Raw genomic sequence first — 25041 nt, forward strand, 5'->3', positions numbered from 1 at the left:
AGAGGAAATTACAGGTTAAACTAGAGTGAATGGCATTTTTTTTATGCTACAACAATTAGGAGAAAGGAAAAAAAATAAATTTTTTAATTGTCAAAATGCTTAGGGGCCACTGTGGCCCCTCCCGTCTTTCTAGGTATAAGGATCATTATTAACAGTACTATGAGGCGAATGATTAAATGATTAAACAAGCATTCAAATAGTGTCATATAATGAAAAGTCAGAAAATTCCATTAAGTTCCGTTAGATGTTATACGAGTTATTAAACAACAAACTACGCGAGGGGCCACACAGGCCCCTCCGTCTTTCTAGTGTTAAAAAGGTTTTTGATAGTTTACATCAAAAGCAAAAGAATTTTAGCAAAGACATTTACATTCAGAAATCAAATTACGGGTAAATTTGCACAGAAAACAATTCGTCAATCATTGTTCAAATATAGCAAAATAAGATAATGTTTCCAAGCAAGACATTTATTTGTATTTAAGGGAATTCTAAAAGTTATTCTAAAACAAAAAGCTTACAACTACTGAATTTATCTGCAAATGAATAGGTGTATATGAAATTGTATACTTTCCCCCTTTTTTTTTGCCCATGCACATAAATGTATTGCATAGCAAATTTTAAAATTAATTGCACATTACTGTATTTTCCAGTTGACTTTTTAAAGTTCCTATTTTACTTTAAAGTAAGATGAAAAACAAACCTTTAACTCTTCACAAAGACTAATAACCAAGTGATCCATGGAAAGCCACTTTATGGAAAGCCATTGCTTTTCGAATTTCTACTCATAAATAAGCAGTAATTATCTGCTCATGAAGAGTTTTATCATGGAAAAGGTTTTATTGCAATTGGAAGTGCAATCCATTTGAAGAAGAGTTGAGGAAGAATTCAATTATATTTTTGGAAAAAACAAAGAATACCCAGTACTGTAGTATACCTAGTTACTGAAAAGGTATAAGTCTTCTAATATTCCAGGCCCCACAATGTATGCCCGTAAAAATTTTTAGGTCCAGAGATTTTCTCTTTAGAATCTTGATCTGTAGGTGTTCTAATGTAATAATATCTTGGGTAGACATGTTGAATCCTGGGCGAAATGATTTTACAGGCCATCAAAGATAGCGGCCATTTTGGTTCACTTGCTCATTACGTTTTTCTTAACGTGCGTACCTATAAATTTAACTTTAGTTTTGAAATGAGATTTTTGGGGCTTAGAAAGTCAATTAATGTAATAGTTACGTCATAAAAGCCGCTCTGGCTATTTCCACAATTTTTACGTGAGATATCTTCGACGTTTTCCGTTTACCATTCTAGTTACTAAAAAGTGTACAAAAATTAATGACCCTTAATTAAACCAAACCATTTTAAAGTGTAAAATCTTTTGTGTAAATCAATATTTTTCAAGGTCACCAGCGCAGCCAGTAATACTTTCTGGAGAGGATTTCTTGATAAAAAATATCTTCTGAAGGGGGGGGGGGGGGGATTGATGAAAAAATCTTTTGAATGGGTTTTTTCAATTAAAAAATACTTTCTGAAGGGGGTTTTTTTGATCAAAAATATCTTATGAAGGGGATTTTTTGATCAGAAATACCTTATGAAGGAGGTTGTTGATCAAAACAACCCTTTCATATACGTAAGCTACTGTATTAAAAACTGCATTCATGTTAAAACCAGTGGCTATAGAGGTTTTTTCTCCCGCCCCTCTTCGCTCCACCACTGTTCAAGGTTATTTATCCTCTGCTATCAAAGTAATTGTTTTCGAGTACAAATATTCCACAGTTCCAAAAACTTTTTGTTTCTTGTTTTTCTGTGACAATAACTATTTCAGCAAAGGTTGATATTTCTAAACTGAGTTCAGAAAGTTTTAGTGGGCAATTGAGGACACCTTGAAGACAGTTTTGGCAAACGAATATGTAATTTGTCAAAAGGAATCAAGAGAAAAATTATGTTCTCCGACAAAAACGAGTTCGTGAAGCTGCTGAAATACACAAAGACGCAATATTGAAAAACGCTGCAAGAAAATATAGTGTGTCATTGCAGCAACTAGTGCTACAAGAAATACACGCCAGGAGAAACGCTAAAAAAATGGTAGAAAAAATGCACAGACTGCTGCGATTTTATATGCACATTCAAACTGTATAAGTTCTCATATTCGAAAGTATGAGCGAGAAACCAATACACAGTGTTCGCAACATCTATCCTCAAAATTTGAACTGTTTAAAAAGGCAAATGAAATATTAAAGCCTCTTTTAAATTCTGGGCATGGATTTATTCTTTCAGAAATAATGGAATTGATGCTCAATACTCTCAATGTAGATGAAAATGCATTGGTTTATATTAATGAAACAAAACTATTTCTCGTAACAACGTATAATAAAAGCATTCTTTATGGCTTCCGAAAGAAATAATGAACCTTTGTTGGCTTTTTCTAAACATTTATCTCCAAAAGTACTTGCTGCTGCTTTTAGCTCACAAGAAGCCGTGAAGACTGCAGAAAATCATTGAGAATCTTGAGAAAATCATTATAAGATGTTAATTTTAGACTACAAGAGAAGTTCTGCTAAGCGAGTAAAGATGGTTCAGGATGCTCTTGGCTCAAAGGATGAGGAAAAAAGTCAAATAATGATTTAATCGTTACGCACAAATATTGAAAGCTTGAAAACAGAGATTGAGTTTTTGTTAAGGGATGTAGTGACAAATCGGAACTGTGCAGGTATTGTAAAGTGTTTCGTTCACTGATATCACTTGTAAAACACTTGATTATTGCGGATCGCGAAAAAAATTAAAAATTATACGTTCAGACTGTTGAATTACTGTTTCCAGTCTTTCGTATATTTTATTGCATCATTTATCTACTATATGCAACATGGTACTTAGAGAGGATAAGGGCGCTAGAAAATGAGTGTCCCTACCTGCAGGAAAAATTCATTCAAGGTAAATTTGTTGTTAAAAAATAGAATGGTAAATTCAATGCTTTGAAGTCAGAGATGAAGTTGGAAGAAACGATTCAACGGTCACAGAAAAGTGCCGAAGAAATTGCAGGGCAGACGAGAAAAAGTATGTTGTCGAGTGGCATTTAGAGTATCATGAAATTTTAATGATATGCAATGTTTCGCGGTCTTACTAGTTCTCACTTAATGGATCACTGTGAGAGTGTCCCGCATCGTTATTTTTATAGGCAATCGTAGCTAGTGTTTTGATGAAAATGTCAAAAGGCTTGTTGATTTTATCTATCAACATATAAATCCCCATGAGATTTCTGAAACAGGGCAACTTGACAGCTTTCTCACTAAACGACTTGTGAATGGTAGTGTCAAGATTCGCCTTCTCAGCATCATGAATATCATGATTCATTGATTAGAACAGTACCGCCAGTTTAGGCTGGATACATTTTAATTCAAAAATTGTCTGATTTACTTTCGAAAGTCAACCTACCATGCTTTGATGCACACAGTTCTTCATAAAATATCACTTCTAAGCTAATGGGAAAGAATCAACTATAACGAGGGTGCAGAGACATGGAAATAGCGAAAGAAAGGGGAGAATGCATTTAAAATATTTTAGCTCACGACTTGTTTCTAACGAACAGATAATGTGATGGTTAGGGGCATGCAAAGAAATTTTGGGGCCCGTCACAAATGACTTTTCCGGGCCCCCTTCCATAGTGTTTACCCATATATTTCATCCCTAGTTTTAAAAATATTGGGCCCACTTCAGGCTCAGGCCCGGACCAACAGGTTTCTCTTCTCCCTCCCCCTTTTTCACGCCCCTGGTGATGGTGATTCACCTACCAAGCTAGATTACAGAAATATCTGTTGCCAGAACATTTTTAATTTAGCAAAGTATCCTCCAATAAAAACTGCACTCCTTATATATTTCATGTCACAAGTCCGCTAAATAAAGAAAACTTTTGGCGAAGTTATCAGCAATGTTCTGCACGGATTCATTTCTGTATGCCCTTTTCATGAACTTCATGTTGTGTTCAATAGTTATTTGCAGCATTTTGTGAAATAATTTGAAAGGATGAGAAGAGAACCAACTAAGGGCAAAACAAACCTTGCTGCAATCGACAGAAAAATGCAAGTACCTATGCAGGTAGAAAATTTCTGGTCTTCAGTATCAAATAAGGAAAATTTACAGTAACTAAAAATGCTACATTTTTAGTAAGTGCTAGCGGTTTAACAGTTAATGAAGAAGCAATCTGCAATACTTTTCATAGGAGATTTGAGACAGATCATTGAAGAGCTTAATTAGAATAACTCATTATAAAATGCAGATCTACGAATTTTTCCACACATAGACTGGACTGATAAAAATGGTTCAAAAAGCGGTTGCGGCATCAAATGATACAGACGTCCGTCGTAGTGCAATAACATGCAATGCAAAAACAGGTCGTAACCTTTTTTAAAAGTAACTAATCTTGTATTTTTCGTTTATTGTGTTGTTGAAGAAACATGTATGCGATAAACACGAGTTTAAAATGAGCATTTTGGATTATTTATTAATTTTTGTACACTTTTTAGTAACTAGAATATTCAACAACAAATGTCAGAGATATCTCCACGTAAAATTGTGGAAACAGCTAGAGCGGCTTTTATGACATAATTAATACATTAATTGACTTCCTAAACTCCAAAAATTGCAGTTCAAAATTAAACTGAAGTTGTAGTGAAGTTGCTGTGTACGCCCGTTGCGAAAAACGTAATGTGCAAGTGAACCAAAATGGCCGCTTTCTTTGATGGCCTGTAAAATTATTTCGCGCAGGATTCAACATGTCTACCCAAGAAATTCTCGCATTAGAACACCTACAGATCAAGATTCTAAAGAGAAATTCTCTGGACCTAAAAATTTTTACGGGACTACATTGTGGGGCCAGGACTATAACTGGCATTTCACAGCACAAGACAAAGGCAAATTATGCTTCAATAACGTCTGCAGAAGTTGAGAGGAAATGGACGGAGGAGTTGGTGTTTATTTTTGTCATTTACTATCATCTTTAAAAATGATGGTAAATGACAAAAGGTACTCTCAAAGTCGAGTAAACCGTGAAGAACATTAGCCGCATTTACATGGACATTTTCTACCTCCCTTTCCTCCCCCCCCCCCCAAACCTGCTTTTAATCACATTCTGGTTATTTCCCACGTTTCTACTCTGCGCAAGGAATTGAGCACTTGGGATACAACTATATAGATCCCTGGGAACTGCCTAGAATTTCGGTTAGGCAACTGCTGAAATTTATTTCTGTTACTGGGCTCCTTTAGTAGTCTAAGCGGGACTAGTACAATAGACCTAAAGTCTCAGTGCTCACGCTAGTTTCAAGCGCCTCCCTTTTCACTTCATACTTCATTCATGTTTCCCGCATAAATGTTGATTTTTAGTCCTCCTGCCATCGACAGGAGTAAATGCGGGGTTTTTACCCAGAATGCACTTTGCAAAACGAGCTTGTTTACTAGCTGGGTATAGCTGCTAAGGATGCTGGGCGAAACCGCTTTTTTGGATACAGGGGTACAAGCTAATTTTGCATGTGAACCGTGTATTTTCTAACCTTTTTTTTTTTCGGAGTTGGAGCAGGGAAATGCAAAGTACAAAAGTCTCATGTAAACACGGATACTATGTGTAATAATATATTGCAATAGACGTAATTAATGTCTAAAAAATTAAATTTTATTGTTTAAATATATATTTATTGCCTAAATAACAAAACACAAAAATAGTGCTCTCACTATTTTTGTGTTTTGTTACCTATCATGTGTTTTGTGTTTGAACCATCTTTTTTTTTTTTCAAGTAAAAAATATTTTGGTGCATTTTCTTTCTTTCTTTTTTTTTTTTTTTTTTTTTGTTTAGTGCACAGTTAAGGTATTTTTAGTGCATTTTTTGATGATGCTTAGAGCATAAAATCCAGAGCAACATTTTCTAATCATTAACACATTAAAGCCAATAACATTTGGAACAGCCAATGAAACTATAATGCTTGAAAATACCTCATTATCACTCTTTTGAGCCATTAGTTGCCTTTCCTTATAAACCATCCAAAAAGCAAAAAGTGACATCAACAAACCATGTCCAGCATCACCAAACATAACAGCAAACAAAAATGGGAAGGTAATAATAGTATAAGGCGCTAAAAATGAAAAGAAAAAAAAAACATTAGTAAGAATATTGTGATTACTAAAAAGAAAAACTATACTAAGGATAGGAAATCTAAAGGTTATAATGCTTCATGTGGTGGTTCTCCATTTTAAAGTGGTCTAACTAACACATTTAAAAGCTGCATAAATATTGTTCCCCAGCAAGTTGAACGGCACAGATTGAAAAAATCTAATTTTTCACTACAGTTAAATTTGTTTTGAATTTAAATTCTAACATATTTGAGTTGCAAAACTAATCTTGCCCAGATTGACAAATATTCAATTATATAAGTGTTCAATAAGTAGGATTGTGGCTATAGTACTTTGATGTTCTAACATTTGAGTGACACTGAATAATATTAGTGTTCCCACTCACTTTAAAAAATTAAATTCTCCGAATTTCCCTGGTTTTCCAGAAATAATTTTCAGAAATCACTGACTTGATTTTTGAACATGGGGCTTTGCATATTATCTTAAAATTATGGTTCTTTTGAAACATATGAAAAATCATTATTAAGCATGCCATGGGAACCCTGCACTGTTTACATCAAATTTTTTGCATGTCTATTCAAAAGTATAATACAGTAAACTCCGGTGGTCGGATTATCCGCAGGTCTTTTAACGATTTTTTTTTCCTCTGACTGATGATTATGTTCAGGGGTGATTGTGACTCCGTGAAAAAATACCTGAACTTTTTTCCAAGAAGAAAAAGTGTTTTGATGGGCATACATATATACATTACATGTATGCACACATTATTTATATACATAATTATTTGTTGGGGCTAAAACTCGAAGTTTTAATTGGACTTAATATGTCCATGCGCATGGAGAGAATTAAATTCTTTTAATTTTTCTCATTTCTAAAAATTTTTCAAAGAATCTTTTATTTTCCTCTATTGTATCTGAATCCTTAACCATTTATTACATTCATTTTCTAAAAGTGCATAAATATTTCAGAATTAAATAAGTTTGGGGCAAAAGGGGCAGAATGTATTATGATCACTGCGCAATAGGGCTAGGCGATATCCAAATTTTAATGCCACGATATATCGCTCTCCAAATATCGATATTTTCGATATATATAAGTCGTTAAATTCAACATTTAATGGGGGGGGGGGGACTGTAAACCCTATTACATAAGCATCTACAACAGAGAAAAGCCATAGGCCATCTTGGTGAATAAATATTTTAGCAATTTAATCTAATAATATAGTTACAGCAAGGATTTTCATGTGTTTATGTCGGGAGGGGAGGGGGGGGGGGGTCATGAAGCAGATTATACCACAGAAACTTTTGGAGAAATTAATTTAGAAGAATTTAAGTCTTTTTATTAGTGGGTGGCAATTCTTGAGGGAAAAGGGGGCTTGGTAAAATTGAGGGGTGCCATCGCAGACGGGGGGAATGGGCAACCCTAGTTACATCATCTGCATATTAAGATATGCAACAGAGAAACGATATTAGACATCTTGAAAAGAAAATATTAAGGGGGAAAATATCAAGTAACGCTCCTTTCTCTTCTTATCTAGCCTTTATTCCATCTCTCACCCCAGCTGTTCGTCAATAATTACCATAGAGATTGCAAAACATGACGGTAGCTTACGCTTTATACCAAACGAAACGTCTTCAATTTGGACTTTCGGCGTTTCATTAAACATCCACCTAAATTTTACAAAAGTGGGTTTTTCTGAAAATATAGGATGGTTCCGGTATTTTCGAAGATGAAGATACCGGAAATCAAGATGTAAATACCGGAACTCCAGTAAAATACCGGAACACAATCACCCTTGTATGTTATTGTTTGTTTTTAGCTTTTTCATATATTTTTTACTAGTGGTACCTGCACGGCTTTGCCCGTAGTAGAAAAATAAAAAGGTATTTTGGTTCGCCTGTATATTTACAAATAATGTATGGTGAATTTTCTCGCCAATTGGCTTGTACCCATGTTATGGTTCCACGTTATGATAATTTCGTAATTTACTCGTCCGTCTTATGATAATTTTGTTCTTAAAATTGGAACAGAAAAAGAACCACATCGAATTTTCGAAAAATCGCTTCGAGGTGCACACTCCCATGCTACAAACTATCTTTGTGCCGAATTTCATGAAAATCGGCTGAACGGTCTAGGCGCTATATTATAGGCGCTAATTTTATAGGAATCCTGTATTTAACTCAATAGGAAGTGTCATGTATGAAGAGAAAGATTAGAAAATAACTTAGATTGGGAAACTAAGGGTGTAATTTTGGGGGACTCTATGGTAAGGGAGGTGGGTAACACAGTTGGGAGAGTAAAGCGTAAGGTGGCTAGGTGTTGTTTACCAGGGGCTCGGGTAAAAGACGTTACTGAAAAGAAGGGAGTATTGAATAAGGAGGACATGGTTACTTTGTGGGTGGGAACAAATGATGTAGGCCACAGTAAAAATGAGGAGTTTTCTAGGGAATGGGAATCCCTGTTGGATAAAGCAACCAGCTTTTCGACGAATGTCCAAGTGGTTGGATTGCTTCCCAGGTATGGAGTGCATAGGAGCTGGCTAAATCAACGTGCGAGGTGTATGAACTTGCTACTGAAGTCAATTTGCGAAAAGCGCAGTATCAGGTTCATTGATGTATGGAGTCATTGTAAACGGGATTGGATTGCTAGGGATGGCCTGCATCTGAGCTCTACAGGGGTCAAAATGGTTAGTGGATAAATTTTAAGGGCTTCGGAGTCAAAAAACTAAGTTGGAATGGGGGGCATGGTTCAAGCATCAGGTATCGAGAAAATGAAATTTTTTTGGGTATTGCTAGAAATGGAAATAAAGTGACGAACAAAAGTAGTAATGTTAACAATTGTAATTTAGGAAATTTCAGGGTGTTAAATAAAAGCAACTTAGGCATGCTTAAAGTTTTCTATACCAATGCTCGCAGTATTAGGAACAAGATGGATGAATTGAAAAGCATAGTTATGGATGAGAAGTTGGATGTTATTGGAATTACAGAGACATGGGCTACCGAATCTGATGCAGAGTTATTACATATTGCTGGGTATAATTTATTCAGACAGGATAGAGTAGGTAAAAGAGGTGGTGGGGTTTTATTTTATGTTAGAGACAATTTTATTTGCAATGAATTGGTCATAAATGATAAGCCTACTGATATTGATATGGTTTGGCTGGAGTTGATGAGCAGTAAGGGCAAAAAGCTACGCTTTGGAAACATTTATAGGCCACCTAATTCAAACCAGGGACAAGATGAACAGATGTACCGTATTATTAGTGACATGTCCAGTAAGGGATCCGTTATCATAATGGGGGATTTCAATTTTCCGGGTATTGATTGGAATAATTTTTATCCTGGTAATGGCAAAGAAGAGGAATTTTTAAAAGTAATTGGTGACTGTTTCTTAGATCAAGTTGTAACTCAGGGAACTCGAGAGGAGGCCATTTTGGATCTAGTTTTTTGTGACATAGGTAGTTTTGTTCAGGGGTTGAGTGTAGGGGAGCATATTGGAGATAGTGATCATAACAGCATTAGGTTCCGGGTTAAATTTGAAGTGTGCAAAGATGATAATTTTAGGTTTGTGCCCAATTTCAGAAACACCAATTTTGTTGCACTTAGGCAGAGCTTGAAAGAGGTTTTTTCGTCAGGGTTGGAAAATAGCGACGTAGATCAGCAGTGGACGGAATTTAAGGATAAACTTGCTAAAACCGTTGGGGACTATGTTCCATTTAGGAGAAAAGGTGTTAGTACCAATATTTGGCCTATGTGGTTCTCCAGGAAGACTAAAGAAGCTCTTAATTATAAGCAAGCCACTTTTCGTAAGTTTAAAGAAACTGGTCAGAGTGCGGAAAGGCTCCAGTATGGTAAGGCAAGGCGAAATTTTAAGTATTTGGTACGGATTCAGAAAAGGGAATTGGAGCAAAGGCTGGCAGATGATATTGATGGGAACCCTAAGAGGTTTTTTGCTTACGCTAATTCTGGGAAAGCTCGAAACAGTCAAATTGGGCCTTTGGTTGATGAGTATGGAAATTTAATCCAAAACGATAGGGATATTGCAAATGTTCTAAATAACTTTTTTTCCAGTGTGTTTAACGATAACTGTATCTCAACAGTTGACACTAACAAGACACAAGCTATTATACAGCTTGAGGATTTTGTATTTTCCAGGGAGGAGGTTTTATTTCATTTGAAAAAGATTAAAGCAACTAAAGCTCCGGGACCAGATAATATTTATCCAAAAATTTTAGTTGAATGTGCAGAGGAATTAGTGGATGTTATTTTGAATATTTTCAATGCTTCTTATAACTCGGGGACGGTGCCAGAGGACTGGAAGCTGGCTAACATAACGCCACTCTTCAAGAAGGGGTCTAAAGGTATTGCTGGGAATTATAGACCTGTAAGTTTGACTTCGGTGATTTGTAAGATTTTTGAAACTTTGATCAAAATTAAGATCATGATGTTCTTAGAGACTAATAGTCTGTTGACTAGTTTGCAGTATGGTTTCAGGAAAGGTAAATCCTGTACTACTAATTTATTGCATTTCTACGACAAGGTTACCTCAGCTTTAGATAACAAAAAATGTGTGGATGTTGTTTATATTGATTTTCAAAAAGCTTTTGACAAGGTACCGCATGTTGCTCTTCTCAGCAAGTTAGCTGACATTGGAATAGGAGGAAAAACTTTACTTTGGGTTAGAAATTGGCTTACTGGAAGGAAGCAAAGAGTAGTTGTGAGAGGAAATCATTCTAATTGGAGTGATGTTTTAAGTGGGGTTCCTCAGGGATCAGTTTTAGGGCCTCTTTTGTTTATTATATTTATGAATGACATCAATGAAAATATTTCTGGAAGCATGAATTGTTTTGCTGACGATGTAAAAGTTATGGGGATTGTCGAAAATGAAGAACAAGTAAAACAGCTGCAAAAGGATTTAGATCATATTACTAAGTGGGCAGATAAATGGGGTATGGCAGTTAATGTAGGGAAATGTCAAGTGCTACACTTAGGTCATGGAAATAAGCGTATGAGATATCGTTTACAGGGTTCAGTCATAAATCAGGCAGAAAATATTATGGATCTGGGTGTCTTTATAAATCAGGACTTCAAGTTTAGTCAACAGTGCAGTATTGCTAGTAACAAAGCCAACAAAACGCTTGGGTTCATCAATAGATCTATTTCAAACAAATCTAAGAAAGTTCTTCTGCCTTTATATAGGAGTTTAGTAAGACCTCATTTGGAGTATGCTGTTCAGTTTTGGTCGCCTTATCTGAAGAAAGATATTTTTGTATTGGAAAGGGTTCAAAGAAGGGTAACTAAATTAGTAAGGGGACTCTCAGATTTAGATTATGATACCAGACTTAATAGGCTTAACATGTATAGCCTGGAGCAAAGGAGAGTCAGAGGGGACATGATTCAGTTATTTAAATTTATCAAAATGAAAGATGTAAATGGATTAAATTTTTGCGGGGAAAGCAGGACAAGGGGTCATTGTTTTAAGCTATTTAAATCTCAGGCTAACTTGGAAATCAGGAAAAACTACTACTTTAGCAGGGTCGTGGGCACTTGGAATAGCTTACCGGAGGAGGCGGTAATGAGCAAGGGAGTGGATAGCTTTAAGAGGGCCATTGATCTTCATTGGGGACTAATTAATTGACTAGGACCAGCCTAGCTGGGCCCAGAGCCTGTTGCTGGTCGTCACATTTGTATTTGTATTTGTATTAATAACTGTAGGTGGTCAATATTCTTCTTGAATGGTAGTGAAAAAATTTTGGAAGCAAACTGAAAGAAAGGAAAAAAAAAAACTAACACACACTTTTATTACTGTCAATATTAAAGTTATTCCATACAGAAAACTTTTACCCTGAAAAAAATGATTAGACGTTACTGCCTTGAGCATTCAGTAAATTTAACTCAAAACAAGAATTTTCATGGTAAAATTCGATTCAAATGAAAATCAGTAGATGTGAAATTTTTTAATAATACATGTTAAATCAATCAAAAAAAAATAATACTACAACATTGAATTTACATAAAATAATAATATATAAATATTGAAATTGGTAAAGTGATGATTAAAAAATGCATTTTTAAAAATGTAAATTGACCAATAAAATGCTTGGAAGAATTTAAAATTTTGTTACCTGGATTGACTTCTTCATATGAAGCAACACCATATGCATCAACAATATTTTGAAACCCAACCGTAAATTTATTGACTAAATTATATGTGGGTGGTTGTTCTGATGTTGCCATTCGATTTACAATAGCAGGAACATGACTTCCACATTCTTCCTGGAAAATTATAAATACATTCAATTTTATTTATTTATTTATTTATTGAAAATGTAACTTTAAATAAATTATTTAAACAATTAAACTTAAAATCTTCAGAAATACAAAAAAAAGAAAAAAGGAAGGGGTCCATTTTGAAGAAAGGGGATACATGTGAACCATATTTGTATTCCTTTATTTTTAAAAAATATCTTCAATTTTTCGGAGATGAAACAAGCTTAAATAGTCTATGTCTTGCAGAATTTTTAGAGTATTTTCCATAAAATGTATTGTAATAGTATTTTGAAAAGTATCTTTAATTGTTCCCATGTGCCTCTACGTAGGGGTTTAAGGATTGAAAAAAGGTATTGTTAAATTGAGGTCATCATTAATTCAGGGAAGCATAAATATCAGTTAAGCAGTTTAAACTATTGCTTACTAAGCTTTAACATACTTCTGCCCCAATATAATATTTTCCCCCCATATTATCAAATTTATGTGAAAAATGGGTTTAAAAAAAAATTGGAATTAAAAAAGAAAAAAATCGAATTTTTAAAAAATCACTTTGAGGTGCACAACCCTATGCTACAAACTAATTTTGTGCCCAATTTCATGAAATTCGGCCAAACGGTCCAAGAGCTTTGCACATCACAGGTATTCAGACAGAGATCCAGACTTTCATCTTTATTATTAGCAGGGATGTGTCGAGCCTCTTACTTTGGGGGGGGGGGGGTGCAGAATTCTCAAATTGCCAACTCTAATGATAATATTTTGCCGAATTCACATACATAAATATAGTGGCGGATTTAGACAGCAGGCCCCTGAGCTATTTTAGGTAATGGGCGGGCCCCTTTTTGTAGCCCATACAACTTGTTATGATGGTGGCAAAACAGGCCATTTTTAAGTTTCATCTCTCACTATGTGTGGTCTCTTCCCTGTGACATATCAAGCCATGTGGTTTTATTTCATTATTTTCCTTCTTTTTTTCTCTCCCCACTGTCTTTTTTTTCGATTAATCTTGAAAGAGAAAAGGCAACAGGAAAGTGATGCAGGGACCTTCTTTAAGGGGGCTACTGAATATCCGCCATTTTAGGGGTTCTGGGGATTCTCCCCTGGAGAAAATTTTGAAAATATATATGTATAACGGCATTTTGAGGACATATAAGGGGTAGTAGGAACTAGAAAAATATCAGGGAAAAAATGGCAGACTTAATTCAGTATACCAAAACTTATTGCAATAAAAAAAATTACATAAATAATAAATATAATTTATCACTGAACACAGTATTAAAAATAATGATACACTGCTAATTATGAATGAGAAAGCAGAGTAAATTTTAAACTATTTCCATAACAAAGGAAGAGGGATTACGGGAAAGGATTTACAAAATATGTTAAAAAATCAGCACATACTGAAGCTTCCCGTAGTGCTTGTTGGACTTGAGCTGAATCGTTGGTAGATGCCCAGCATTCAGCAATAAGGCACTCTCTGGTGACATCTTGATTGAACATATTCATAGTGGTATATATTGCTTTGATTTTGCGCACTTTGATCAACCAACTCTTAATGTTTTTAGCAGCGTTGGCAAGTAAGCGATGACGATGATCTTGAGTTTGATTTAAAATCTAAAGATAAAGAAAGATTTTTGTAAAAGCAGCAAGAAGGTATACCCAATCTAGAACAAAACTTTTAAGCACAACTCTTAGTCCTGGTAATGGTTGACAGGACCCAAGCAAAAGCAAATGACTTTACAGCATACATTGAGCATTTACAGCATACATCCTTCTGCCCTTATATAGAAGTTTGGTAAGACCTCATTTGGAGTATGCTGTTCAGTTTTGGTCTCCTTATCTTAAGAAAGACATTAATGTATTGGAAAGGGTTCAAAGGCGGGCTACAAGTCTAATAAATGGACTTTCTCACTTAGACTATGATTCCAGGCTTAGAAGACTAAAAATGTACAGTCTTGAGCAAAGAAGAGACCGAGGGGACATGATTCAGTTGTTTAAATTTATTAAAATGGAAGATGTTACGAGGCTGAAGTTTAGCACCGAAAACAAGACAAGGGGTCATTGTTTTAAGCTATTTAAATCTCAGGCAAACATGGATATTAGGAAAAATTATTATTTTAGCAGGGAACCTTGGAACAGCTTACCGGAAGAGGTGGTAATGAGCAAGGGAGTAGATAGTTTTAAGAGGGCCATTGATCTTCACTGGGGATTGTAAATTGACTAGGCCCAGTCTAGCTGGGCCCAGAGCCTGTTGCTGGTCATCACTTTTGTATTTGTATTTATTTGATATAACATAACACTCCAGGGTCCCCCGTACATATCACTATACATGGTTTAACCGGTTGGATGCAGCCGAGTTTTTTTTTGACTAGGAGCCAAGCAACACCTGATCCAGCACCCCCAGAGGTAAGCACACATTGATGCGCGGTGCATATCTTCATGTGAAAGGCATAGTAAAACTTATGAATTACCAGAAATTTTCTTTCTCAAATATTTTTTAAATTGAGCATACTAAACCTTTGGTTTCAACGAGGTTCTGAATTAGTCTGTTGAAGGTTTTTTTACAATGATCGACTACATTAAAAATTTATATTAGAGTAGTGCAAGTGTTTTTCTTTTCTTTTTTTTGTCACTAAAATTATCATGTAATTTATAAATGTGGCGGTGTTTTTAAATACATTTTGCACTAGCAGTTGTGTGATTATTGTGACAATTTTGTTTTTCATTTGCTTTTAGAGTCCCCCTCCAGAAGCTTTGTGTAAAGTTGTATTTACTTCAAACCAATTTATAGCTAACTGAGAATCTAATGATAGATTTCTTAAGGAAATCAGGATCACCGTGTTTTTTTTTTTTTTTTTTTTGACTGAATTTTATCCGAACAACTATTAAATGGTTGTTAACATAGGACGAACGAGTATTTTTGTGATATTTCATGTTAAGCAATTTTGTATTAACGAGATTCAACTGCATAACGACTTGATGCCTGAAAAAACAAGAAACTGTTTCCTTTTCTTTCTTTTTTTAAAAACATTTTCTATAAATCTTTTATACAAATACAAAAGTGACGACCAGCAACAAGCTCTGGGCCCAGCTAGACTGGGCCTAGTCAATTTACAATCCCCAGTGAAGATCAATGGCCCTCTTAAAACTATCTACTCCCTTGCTCATTACCACCTCTTCCGGTAAACTGTTCCAAGGTTCCACTACCCTGCTAAAATAATAATTTTTCCTAACATCCATGTTAGCCTGAGATTTAAATAGCTTAAAACAATGACCCCTTGTCCTGTTTTCAGTGCTAAACTTCAGCCCCGTAACATCTTTCATTTTAATAAATTTAAACAACTGAATCATGTCCCCTCGGTCTCTTCCTTGCTCAAGACTGTACATTTTTAGCCTTCTAAGCCTGGAATCATAGTCTAAGTGAGAAAGTCCATTTATTAGCCTTGTAGCTTGCCTTTGAACCCTTCCCAATACATTAATGTCTTTCTTAAGATAAGGAGACCAAAACTGAACAGCATACTCCAAATGAGGTCTTACCAAACTTCTATATAATTCCAAACTTCTATATAATATTTTCTTCAGATAGTTGACATAAAACTAAACTAAACTGGCATAGAGATATACCAAGATTACGTACATGGCTCAAATCTTCTAACCTAGTCTTTACACCAACCAACATATTTTCTCTTTCGTCATATGTTTCAGGACAAGGATACAAAGTAGCATGAAAACTGCAATAGAAGAAATATAACTCTAATAACAATTATATGTCATTAATAAAGTCCGGAATATGTGCACAGTAAAAACATCCAAATATGACTGCAAATATACACTAAAAATTCCTATAATAAACATTAATTTTCTTCAAAAATAGCACTAAAATGTTCTAAAAATTCTTTATTCATGCAAATGAAAGTTTTCACAGATGAATAAACACAGAAATGGTCTTTCTATTCCTGTATTTTTTACATTTTCAGTAGCAATATAAGCAAAAAATAGTGTGCACAAAAAATTGGGTGACCTGAGAAAAATCCACAGGTCACCTAATTTTTTGTTCCTTTTAAAGATTTAAATAGATTTTTTTACATGAAATACACTGCCAACTCAGTCAATTCCAGCCGAGGACTGCAGTTTCGTGCTTTTTAGCACTCATCAGCCCGGCATAGGAAAGTGACCGAGCTTTCACTTTCAGCTCAAAGCTGAAAGTGAAGCTTTGAGCTTTCAGCTCTGAGCTGAGATTTTTTTAGTCTTTCTTTTATGAAAAACAAATATATAAGTGAGTGAAAAATGCAGGAATATTCAGTTATTTTGAAAATTTGAAGTTCTTATGCAGTTACATGCATTAAAGTCAAATGAAGCAAAAATGAGCAATTGCATATGCACATGTGCATTTCTTTGCACATATAATATGGGCTCTAGTAGTCATCAATGACCATTACAAAAAAAAAGCAACTTACCCATCACATATTTTTTTGACACGACTCTTTAAATGATCACCTTGGAAAAATAGAACAAATACAACTTTGTGCAATTTTTCACCCTACAAAGAAACATAAGTTTGAAATTTTCTTCTGTTTTACAACTGACAAGAGAATAACATATCCCCAGAGTAAAAAGATACATACTGTAACCGGATCTTCTATCACAGTATCCATATCTGCTCTCCTTAAGAAAACATTTCCCCGACAGACCCGCCATAACATCATTTCAAATACTAAAATGCGTTCTCTAAGGATCACACCAGCCACAAACCTTTAAAATAATTTTACATAAGTGAACCACATTTTTATAAAGGTAGAATTCAATGTTACATTAACTGTTATTATTGTTTTTTATTTATTTTTATTCATCCTGTTTGCTAATTATACTGTTTACGGAAATTTTTCCCCTTTTGACTCTTTTCTTTTTATGTACAGCCAGCAGAAGATAATCAAGGATTTTAGTTACATAAGTGGAGTGTTGCGTTTAAGTTATTCAAGGCATTTAGATTTGCCATTAGGGAAATTCAAGAATTATTTTGATGATAAATTTAACAGCATTTTTGTTTTTCTTTCGCTAATTGAAGCCTAATTGTTGAACGTTTTCGAGGTAGACCGTGCAAAGTCGGGTGACGCAGCTACTTTAGAATAATTTTAAAATAAATTAAAGAAGGACAATTTTTGATATAAAAATACTAATACTAAGTAATTCTATTTGCTAACAATGGGCAAGAAAAACAATTCATATTCATTCAAAACATTTCTACAACTAAATCTTTTTTTTTTTTGCTATAACAAAAAAGGAAAAGATGAAAAACAATACATAATGTACCCGATTATTAATTTAAATAACACGAAGAAACACACAAACAGGGGAGAGTGGATCAAAGTAAAATTTTCTGAAGAAAGTGTGTAATTTTTGGAAACCAAGAGGAAGCTAGCCCCCCCCCCCCCCTTCTAAAAATTCTTAAAATATGTATACAAAAATCATTGGAAAAAAACATTCTAAAAATTTTAAGACAAGTTTCCACTTTTAGAACTGTTTCATCCAAAGTTTGTAAGGATGGAAAGTAAAAGGAAAAGTTTGTGACAATTTAAGAAAAGGTAATGATTCTTGAAATGCTTGAAGAAGTAAAAAGTGGATCAGAAGTAGCATGACAATTAGGAGGTATGAGTAAATCTTCAATACGAACAGTTCAAATTCAAGAAAAGACAATCTGTAAATGTTCAAAACTTAGTTTCAATATTAATGCTCGCAGAGTAGTATCTAAACAAAATGCACACATTGGAAGCTGCTCTTGTATTGTGGATTATAGAAACTCTGGAAGAGGGGTGTTACCATAGACGAAAACGTTATAAAAAATAAAGGCGAAGGAACTGTATTTAAAAATATATTAGAATAACATGATTTGATTTCGCCGAATTAAATCATCATCTTAACTTTTTAAATATAATTGCTGTATCTACTGTACAGTTCTATTAGAGTTCTGCATTTTATTATTGCTCCTTAATACCGTACGTACCGTACTGTTTTTTTTATAACTATCTATCCCATTGATCATTGACTTTATGCATTGTAACAATATTTTATGTTAAATACTAGTTTTTTAAATATACAGTAAAAATTCAGTTCTTGCTCTAAATGGAAGACACAGTATTATATAGTCAAAAAATTGTCTAAAATAGTTTGAGGAGTGTTTAAAAATGTCTAAAATTTTTGCGTATGTAAATAAAAAATTCGTATATATACCCTTTTCCACAACGCAAAATTTCGATTCAATCGAGGGGTCTTGGAACACATCCCTCGCGTAAGTCGGGACTCGACTGCATATCGAAATATTAAAACATGGCGGACGAGCAGAGAAAAAAAAGGAGTAGAAAGTAATCCACTATTATGGACTTTTTCAAAAATAATGTGCTGAAAAAAGGTGCCAAAACAAAGATTTTATAGCTCAAGTTGTAAGTCACATTTTTATAATTTTCATATGGACTTACAAACTTAAATATTATACTATTTTGGTGCTTACTTTGCTTATTTCATAAACATTTATCGATAACATTAGTTACTTACTTTATATAGGTATTGATATATTATTTTTATGTTTTAAGACAAATGCTATGAATTTAGTAAAGTAAAGAAAATTTCCCTATTTAATCAATTAATGTTTCTAGTAAGTAGCGGCATTTGATTAAGCAGGGCAGACAGTATTTTAAAAACTAAGTTCTGTAGATACAGCCTTTACCGTGCCACGGCAGATCGTGCCACTGCAGGAGATCAATGGGATAAAATTCAAATGAGAAACTATCCCCATTGATTCTTTAAGAGTTGTAGTGCTAATTATCAGCCTTTTTTTTTTTGTTTTGTTTAGATGATATGTTATAAATAGAAAACAGTTCCTGTTTCCACATGTACTTATTAACTTTAAGTTACAAAAAAAATCTGGAGAAGTACAGTTCCGAAAACATGTTTTGACAAAGCTCAAAGTAAGGGTTTGTATAGTTTTATATATTTATTTTGAAACTTATTAAATTATCAAAAACTAAAATGTAGTAAAGTACCATTTATACACTTTTCTCATATGTTTTTTAAAATCGGTCCCTGTAGAAACCAAAAACATATTAACGTATACCTATTGTACATTTTTTCATTCATACATTTTTTCATACAGTCCCTTCAAAAATGTATAAGCAGTGCTTCGCTGAACTTCCTGATCAAAAATAAAATAAATTGGGAAGTGAGGGGGAAGCATTCTTTAAAAATGAAACCATACCCATGCTGCGACGGCATATCAGGCGATACTTCATTTCCAACCAAAGTTGCACTATCCATAGTATCCACATGATTTACTTCTTGCTTTAAAAGAAAGAGAAAAAAAGGTTCTCTTAACATAAAACATCCCAACACACTTATACATTAGAGTAGGGGTTCCCAATTTTTTCTAGAGATCCTAAATACGGAGAGATTGGACAACTTCGGAACGGTGGCCTTCTTATATCCAAAGATGCTCACCAGGGTGGTCAAAAAAATCGATTTTCGAATTTCTTCCGTGGCACCCCCCTAAAATGTGCCAATGGACTAGAAAACATGATTTGCAAAATTTCAGCTCAATCCGATAATATTAACACATGCCGCAAAGAGGCTAAAGTTACAAAAAACAGTTATTTTCAGCAAAATATCGTAGTTTTTCTTCTTTAAAACCAAAACTTTTCATCCTAGAAACTTCGTTCTGGTCTCATTTTATAGGAAATTTTATTCTCGTGATGAGTTATCTTATCCATTTTTTAAACAAAATTTATAGAACGTTACTTGGCATTTTTCAGGTCAGGTTGTGGAAGATATCATCAATAAGGAATTTTCATGCAAATACCTAAAAGCATTACAATCTTCAATTACATTTATTTGCTCTTGGTTAATTTTAATTTATCCATTAAAAAGGCTTCAGTTGGAGGTACTTTAAATATTAAATGCGACAAATTGCTGATTTAAAATAAAGGAACTATGTAGTTCAGAAGAGAAAGCAGTGTAAAAAATTACAAAAAAGAAAAGAAAAAATCTAATGCATTTTATTGCATACACTGTCAAATTATACATCATTATGTTATTACTTTTCACTGAGAAGTTAAAGTGGTAATGGCTTCGATTATGACAGATTTTGATGAATGGAAAAATGTCCCTGCATTCGGACACAACTTGTAATAGAAACTGTCGTTAGTTAGAAATTAGTTTTACACCTGTTTCAGCTGTGCCACTGACAACCCTTTAATTGTTTACTATCGTTTTAGCTTTAATATAATATTGGTTTTCACACTATTCATCAAGATCAGTATTTAAAAACTTTGTACCGATTTCGAATCTCTTTAAAAAATTGTATATCTTAAAAAGTTGGAGGAGAAATGAAAAAATCTACTTCTTTGTCCAATAAACTAAGCTTCTTTAAGATTGAGCTGTGCTTTTGTATCCTTATCATCACAATCATCTTCATCATCTCCTACTTCGGATTTTAATTTTGCAGCCTTCTTTGTTTTGATAATTCATTTTTCTCCCTAAAGTATCATCAAAAAAGGGAAATGCAACCTTGTCTGAGTTCGGGGACCACAAATGGTTAATTATTTTAGGTAGTTCGGTTCCTAGATCATCTTCATAAATACTCTTGTATTGAACCAAAGATTTTACTAACTGTAGATCTTGGTTGGGGGTCAAAGCTGGATCGCAGACAATAAGCCGTACTTTTCCGTAAATATTGTTGATAAACAACCAAATATCTTCAATACTTTTTATCTTTACTTACATCCACATACCACTTACATCCCTTTGCTTCTCACTACGTCATATGGCCTTTGCCATCCATCTTGTGTGATGAATAGCGCCAGGTACTCGAAAAGTAACATTGTTTGGAGAAAGACTCTCCAAATAAGAGAGTCTAAATAAGAGAAGTGCAAAGTGGAATGCACTTCTTATAGGCATCCCTAATCTGCTAGTTTTCATTTCTCAAAAAGAAAGCTTGGAATTTCACCTTGATTGCTTATTTTGTTTTTAATCTTCTATACTTGCTTTGAATTGCTTCTTATCGATATCATTCATCCTGAAATTCTTGAAAAATATCTGGTTGAGGACCAGTGGACGTACCTATTTTGCAAATCAAAACTCCTTTCAAACCAACTTCTAAGATATGGTAGCAACAAGCTAAATACTTTTTCTTTAACAAACTGTACTCATAAAACGCAGGTTTGTACTGCAGAAAGGAGTCATAAAATGACTGTCATTTTAACGAAAGCCCTAACAAGTCCTCATCTAAGAACACAGGCCACTATCCTGGGAATCTAAGTTTTTCCTTTCTCTGGGGGGGGGTCGAAAACCCTTGCAAGACTGGGATTTTTAAGCTAGTGTTTAGCGCTGACCACCGAGGAGGAAAGCAACGTTCCGTATTTATGGCCTCTACAGCTAATTTCATAAGTTTTACATGCAGTTGTTTGTTTTGGCTTTGAGTTTTAGAGACATGACTATAGTACAGTTAAATCCTGTTACAACGAACTTCAAATTACCAGAAATTTTCTTCGTTGTAACGAGGTTTTAGTAGTAATGAAATTCAAGCAACGTATGGAAATCAAATCGGAGCTGAAAATGTCTTTCGTTGAAACAGATATTTCGTTGTATCGGTATTCGTGGTAACGGGATTTCACTGCATATATTTCTGATAATATTGCTGTTTTTGCTCTGATAGCTTAACATTGTAAGGGGGTTACAACCATTAACTAAAAGAAGCAATACAATTTATATTATAATGTTTTGTTCTTTTTACGCGATTTTGAGGATATTAGCGACGACCTGACTTGAAAAATCCTGAATAATTTTCAATAAATTTTTACAAGAATTTAGATGAAATTAGACTTAAAGAGAATAAAGTTCTCTATAAAACGAGACCAGAACGAAGTTTCTAGAATGAATAGTTTTGGTTTTACAGGTGAAAAACTATGATTTTTTGCTAAAAATTGCCATTTTTCGTAACTTTAGCCTCTTTGCGGCACGTGTTAATATCATCGAAATGACTTGAAACTTTGCAAATCACATTTTCTAGTCTATTGGCACATTTTAGGGGAGTGCCGCAAAAGATTAAATGAAAAAAGTTTTTCCCCATGTACCTTGTGACCACCCTAATGCTCACTCCCCGTAGACCGTAATGCATTTTCTGCCCCAAATATCACTGTACATTGTATCGAAAAAATTGGAAGCTGGATATGATTTTATGAAATGCAATGTGCAGATCACAAATATCTACTTGTTTTCTATCTTTATGAACAAGTTTTTGACAAAAAAAAATTATTTGTAAGCGCTATGACGATGCGAAACGATTGGCGCCGGATTGCCAGACTTGGCGCTAACTCCGTTTAATGAAAATACGAACAGAAAAAAAAATCAGTCTGTTCTTCAAAGATTTCATATCCTATATTCCGTGGGAAAGCTAGAAATTCACACAGTGCAGCATTTCGAGCTGACAACACTTGGACTAAACATGGCGACACTTGGACTAAACATGGCGGACAGCGGTGCGCCGTTGTCCTATATAGTAGTTGTATATAGGATCTCTAACTTTTTCCATTTTGCAGCACCCTTTGAAGAATTAGAATTTTCTCATGGCACCCTAGTCCATCTCTATTATGTTTACATTATATTGATACCATGGACAATTGATGGCACAGTTTGTGTCCCTCTGTGGCACCCTAAGGTGCACAGCTCCCATCCTGTTTGCAAACTGAAACATTTCAAATTCTTTTCGAACATTTTGTTTTGATAAACTTTTCTTATCAGTGGCAACTGACCATGTCATATTTCCATAAATTATATATGTTATTTACTTTTGGAGAAAACAAAACAAAAACATTTTCATTAAAAAGGCATGTTATTTATCATGAATTTTTCAATTGAGAGAATACTTAGGGTGTTTAGTCTGTCATCGTTTTGTTGACGAGTCTTAATAATAGCGTTTTAATGACTTTTTGAAAATTAAAATTTAAAAAGGAGACAATACATGCATTCTAAAACTCAATGCATTAACCAAATTAATTTACCATCCATTAACCTAATTTTGTTACAGCACTTCTGAGAAAAAATCTTGTAAGCATGTGATCCACATGCATACAAAAAACTGATAAAATTAAGTTAACGTACTACAAAATGTTATACTCATACACTGTTCATATTAATCAGTTCAGTATTCTATTACACAAACAAATTTAGCTTCAAGCAAATCTCCAAAAACCTGTTTAAAAATAGGTTTTTGTGAAAATTGCAATGTTTATAAAATTTTGTGAATGGGCTGATTTTATTTTTCAAAAGGTTATCAATTTCACAAGCAATATTTGTATGAAGATACCCATAAACAACTGTTATCTGAATGTATTGGGCCCTGCATGTAAGCCTAAAAATTTGGTTAAAAAGTCAGCTTGAGTGCTAAATTAGAAACAGCCAAAATGAGTAATTTTAATGTGTAATGATTAAAAGTTGATGGGTATAGATCTGTGTTAGTTTTACAGGTTTTTGTTTTGTAATCTGTTAAAAGCATCGAAAATAGCATTAAACACGTGCCATATTTTTAGTTTTTTTAGGTTCGACAAACATTTAGCATGAAATATGCAAAAAAAAAATCATAACTTGTACAAAATGAGCTATCTTCTGTACAATAGTATGACCAAATCAAAACTGCTGCAATTTACAGAAGAATTGTAAAAGTTGACAGCTCTGCATATCAGTTCCTGAAGATAAAATTCAACTATCCCAATAAACCAACAACTGAAATGAGAGCAATTAAATGCATATATTCATCAATTATGTGCCTACAGACAGATTAAATACTTACAGCCGATAGAAAAAGATGAGCTTGAGTTAAAACATTCTTTAGCTCAGTTAACTCAAAATGTGTCTTCTTCAATGCATCTGAATTCGAGCAAACTTCTTTCAATTCATTTTCTAATTTTTCAAATGTTGTCTGGAAAGAAAAGTATCTTTTTTACATAAAAAAATTAAGAGCTATACATTAATTTAAAATGCAATTTTAACATAAAAACTGCATTAAGAATTTGACAAGCCAACAGTTCAACAAATAAACTACTACCTACTCAAGCTAAACTTAATGGATCAAAAATATGGACAAAAACCTGAACTTACCACTTATTACAATATTTCAAGAAAAAAAATTCATAAAGAAATCAAGTTTTACCTTAGATAAAAATATAACTTGCTTCAAAGCATCTAAATTTTACAAGTGGATACATATTTACAAAGATGGCTCAGCTGAGTGAACCTCTAGAAGAGCACACTGTGGTGTTTTCTCCAGGTTTTTTCAACTAAAAATCTTTCAGTTTAAACTCGGACAATATCAATTCACCTGGTTCTTCAAAAGATAGCACACATGAGAAATCTGTACTGTTCATTGACTGTCATGTTGCAGTCCATACTATTAATCCTATATGCTGCTTCCTACCACCATTGAATTAAAATGCAAGATCATCCTCATATAAATAATATTAAATGATCGAGTAACCCGCGAGTTTCAACAATGAAACTTGCACCACGGCATGATAATTTGATACGTTTTGGTAATGTTTAACATGCAGGGAAAGGCTTTATTGTGATAAGGCTGAACTCGATCCGGTCACTTAATTGTTTTACTGGTAAGACTGTGTC

General features: G+C 34.0%; 1 protein-coding gene across 1 annotated transcript in view; it reads right to left on the bottom strand.

Moving 5' to 3' along the window:
* Positions 1-25041, bottom strand: part of LOC129226869 (V-type proton ATPase 116 kDa subunit a 1-like) — a 60435-nt gene that overhangs the window by 23680 nt on the left and 11714 nt on the right. Inside the window, exons 4-11 of the mRNA XM_054861499.1 lie at positions 24215-24343; positions 19631-19713; positions 17007-17133; positions 16839-16921; positions 16019-16112; positions 13783-13995; positions 12240-12390; positions 5978-6117 (exon numbers count right to left, since the gene is read on the bottom strand). Coding sequence (XP_054717474.1) covers positions 5978-6117; positions 12240-12390; positions 13783-13995; positions 16019-16112; positions 16839-16921; positions 17007-17133; positions 19631-19713; positions 24215-24343 — 1020 coding nt within the window. The remainder of the gene's footprint in view (positions 1-5977; positions 6118-12239; positions 12391-13782; positions 13996-16018; positions 16113-16838; positions 16922-17006; positions 17134-19630; positions 19714-24214; positions 24344-25041) is intronic.

This window comes from Uloborus diversus, chromosome 7, assembly GCF_026930045.1.
Source record: "Uloborus diversus isolate 005 chromosome 7, Udiv.v.3.1, whole genome shotgun sequence".
Classification (NCBI taxonomy): Eukaryota; Metazoa; Arthropoda; class Arachnida; order Araneae; family Uloboridae; genus Uloborus; species Uloborus diversus.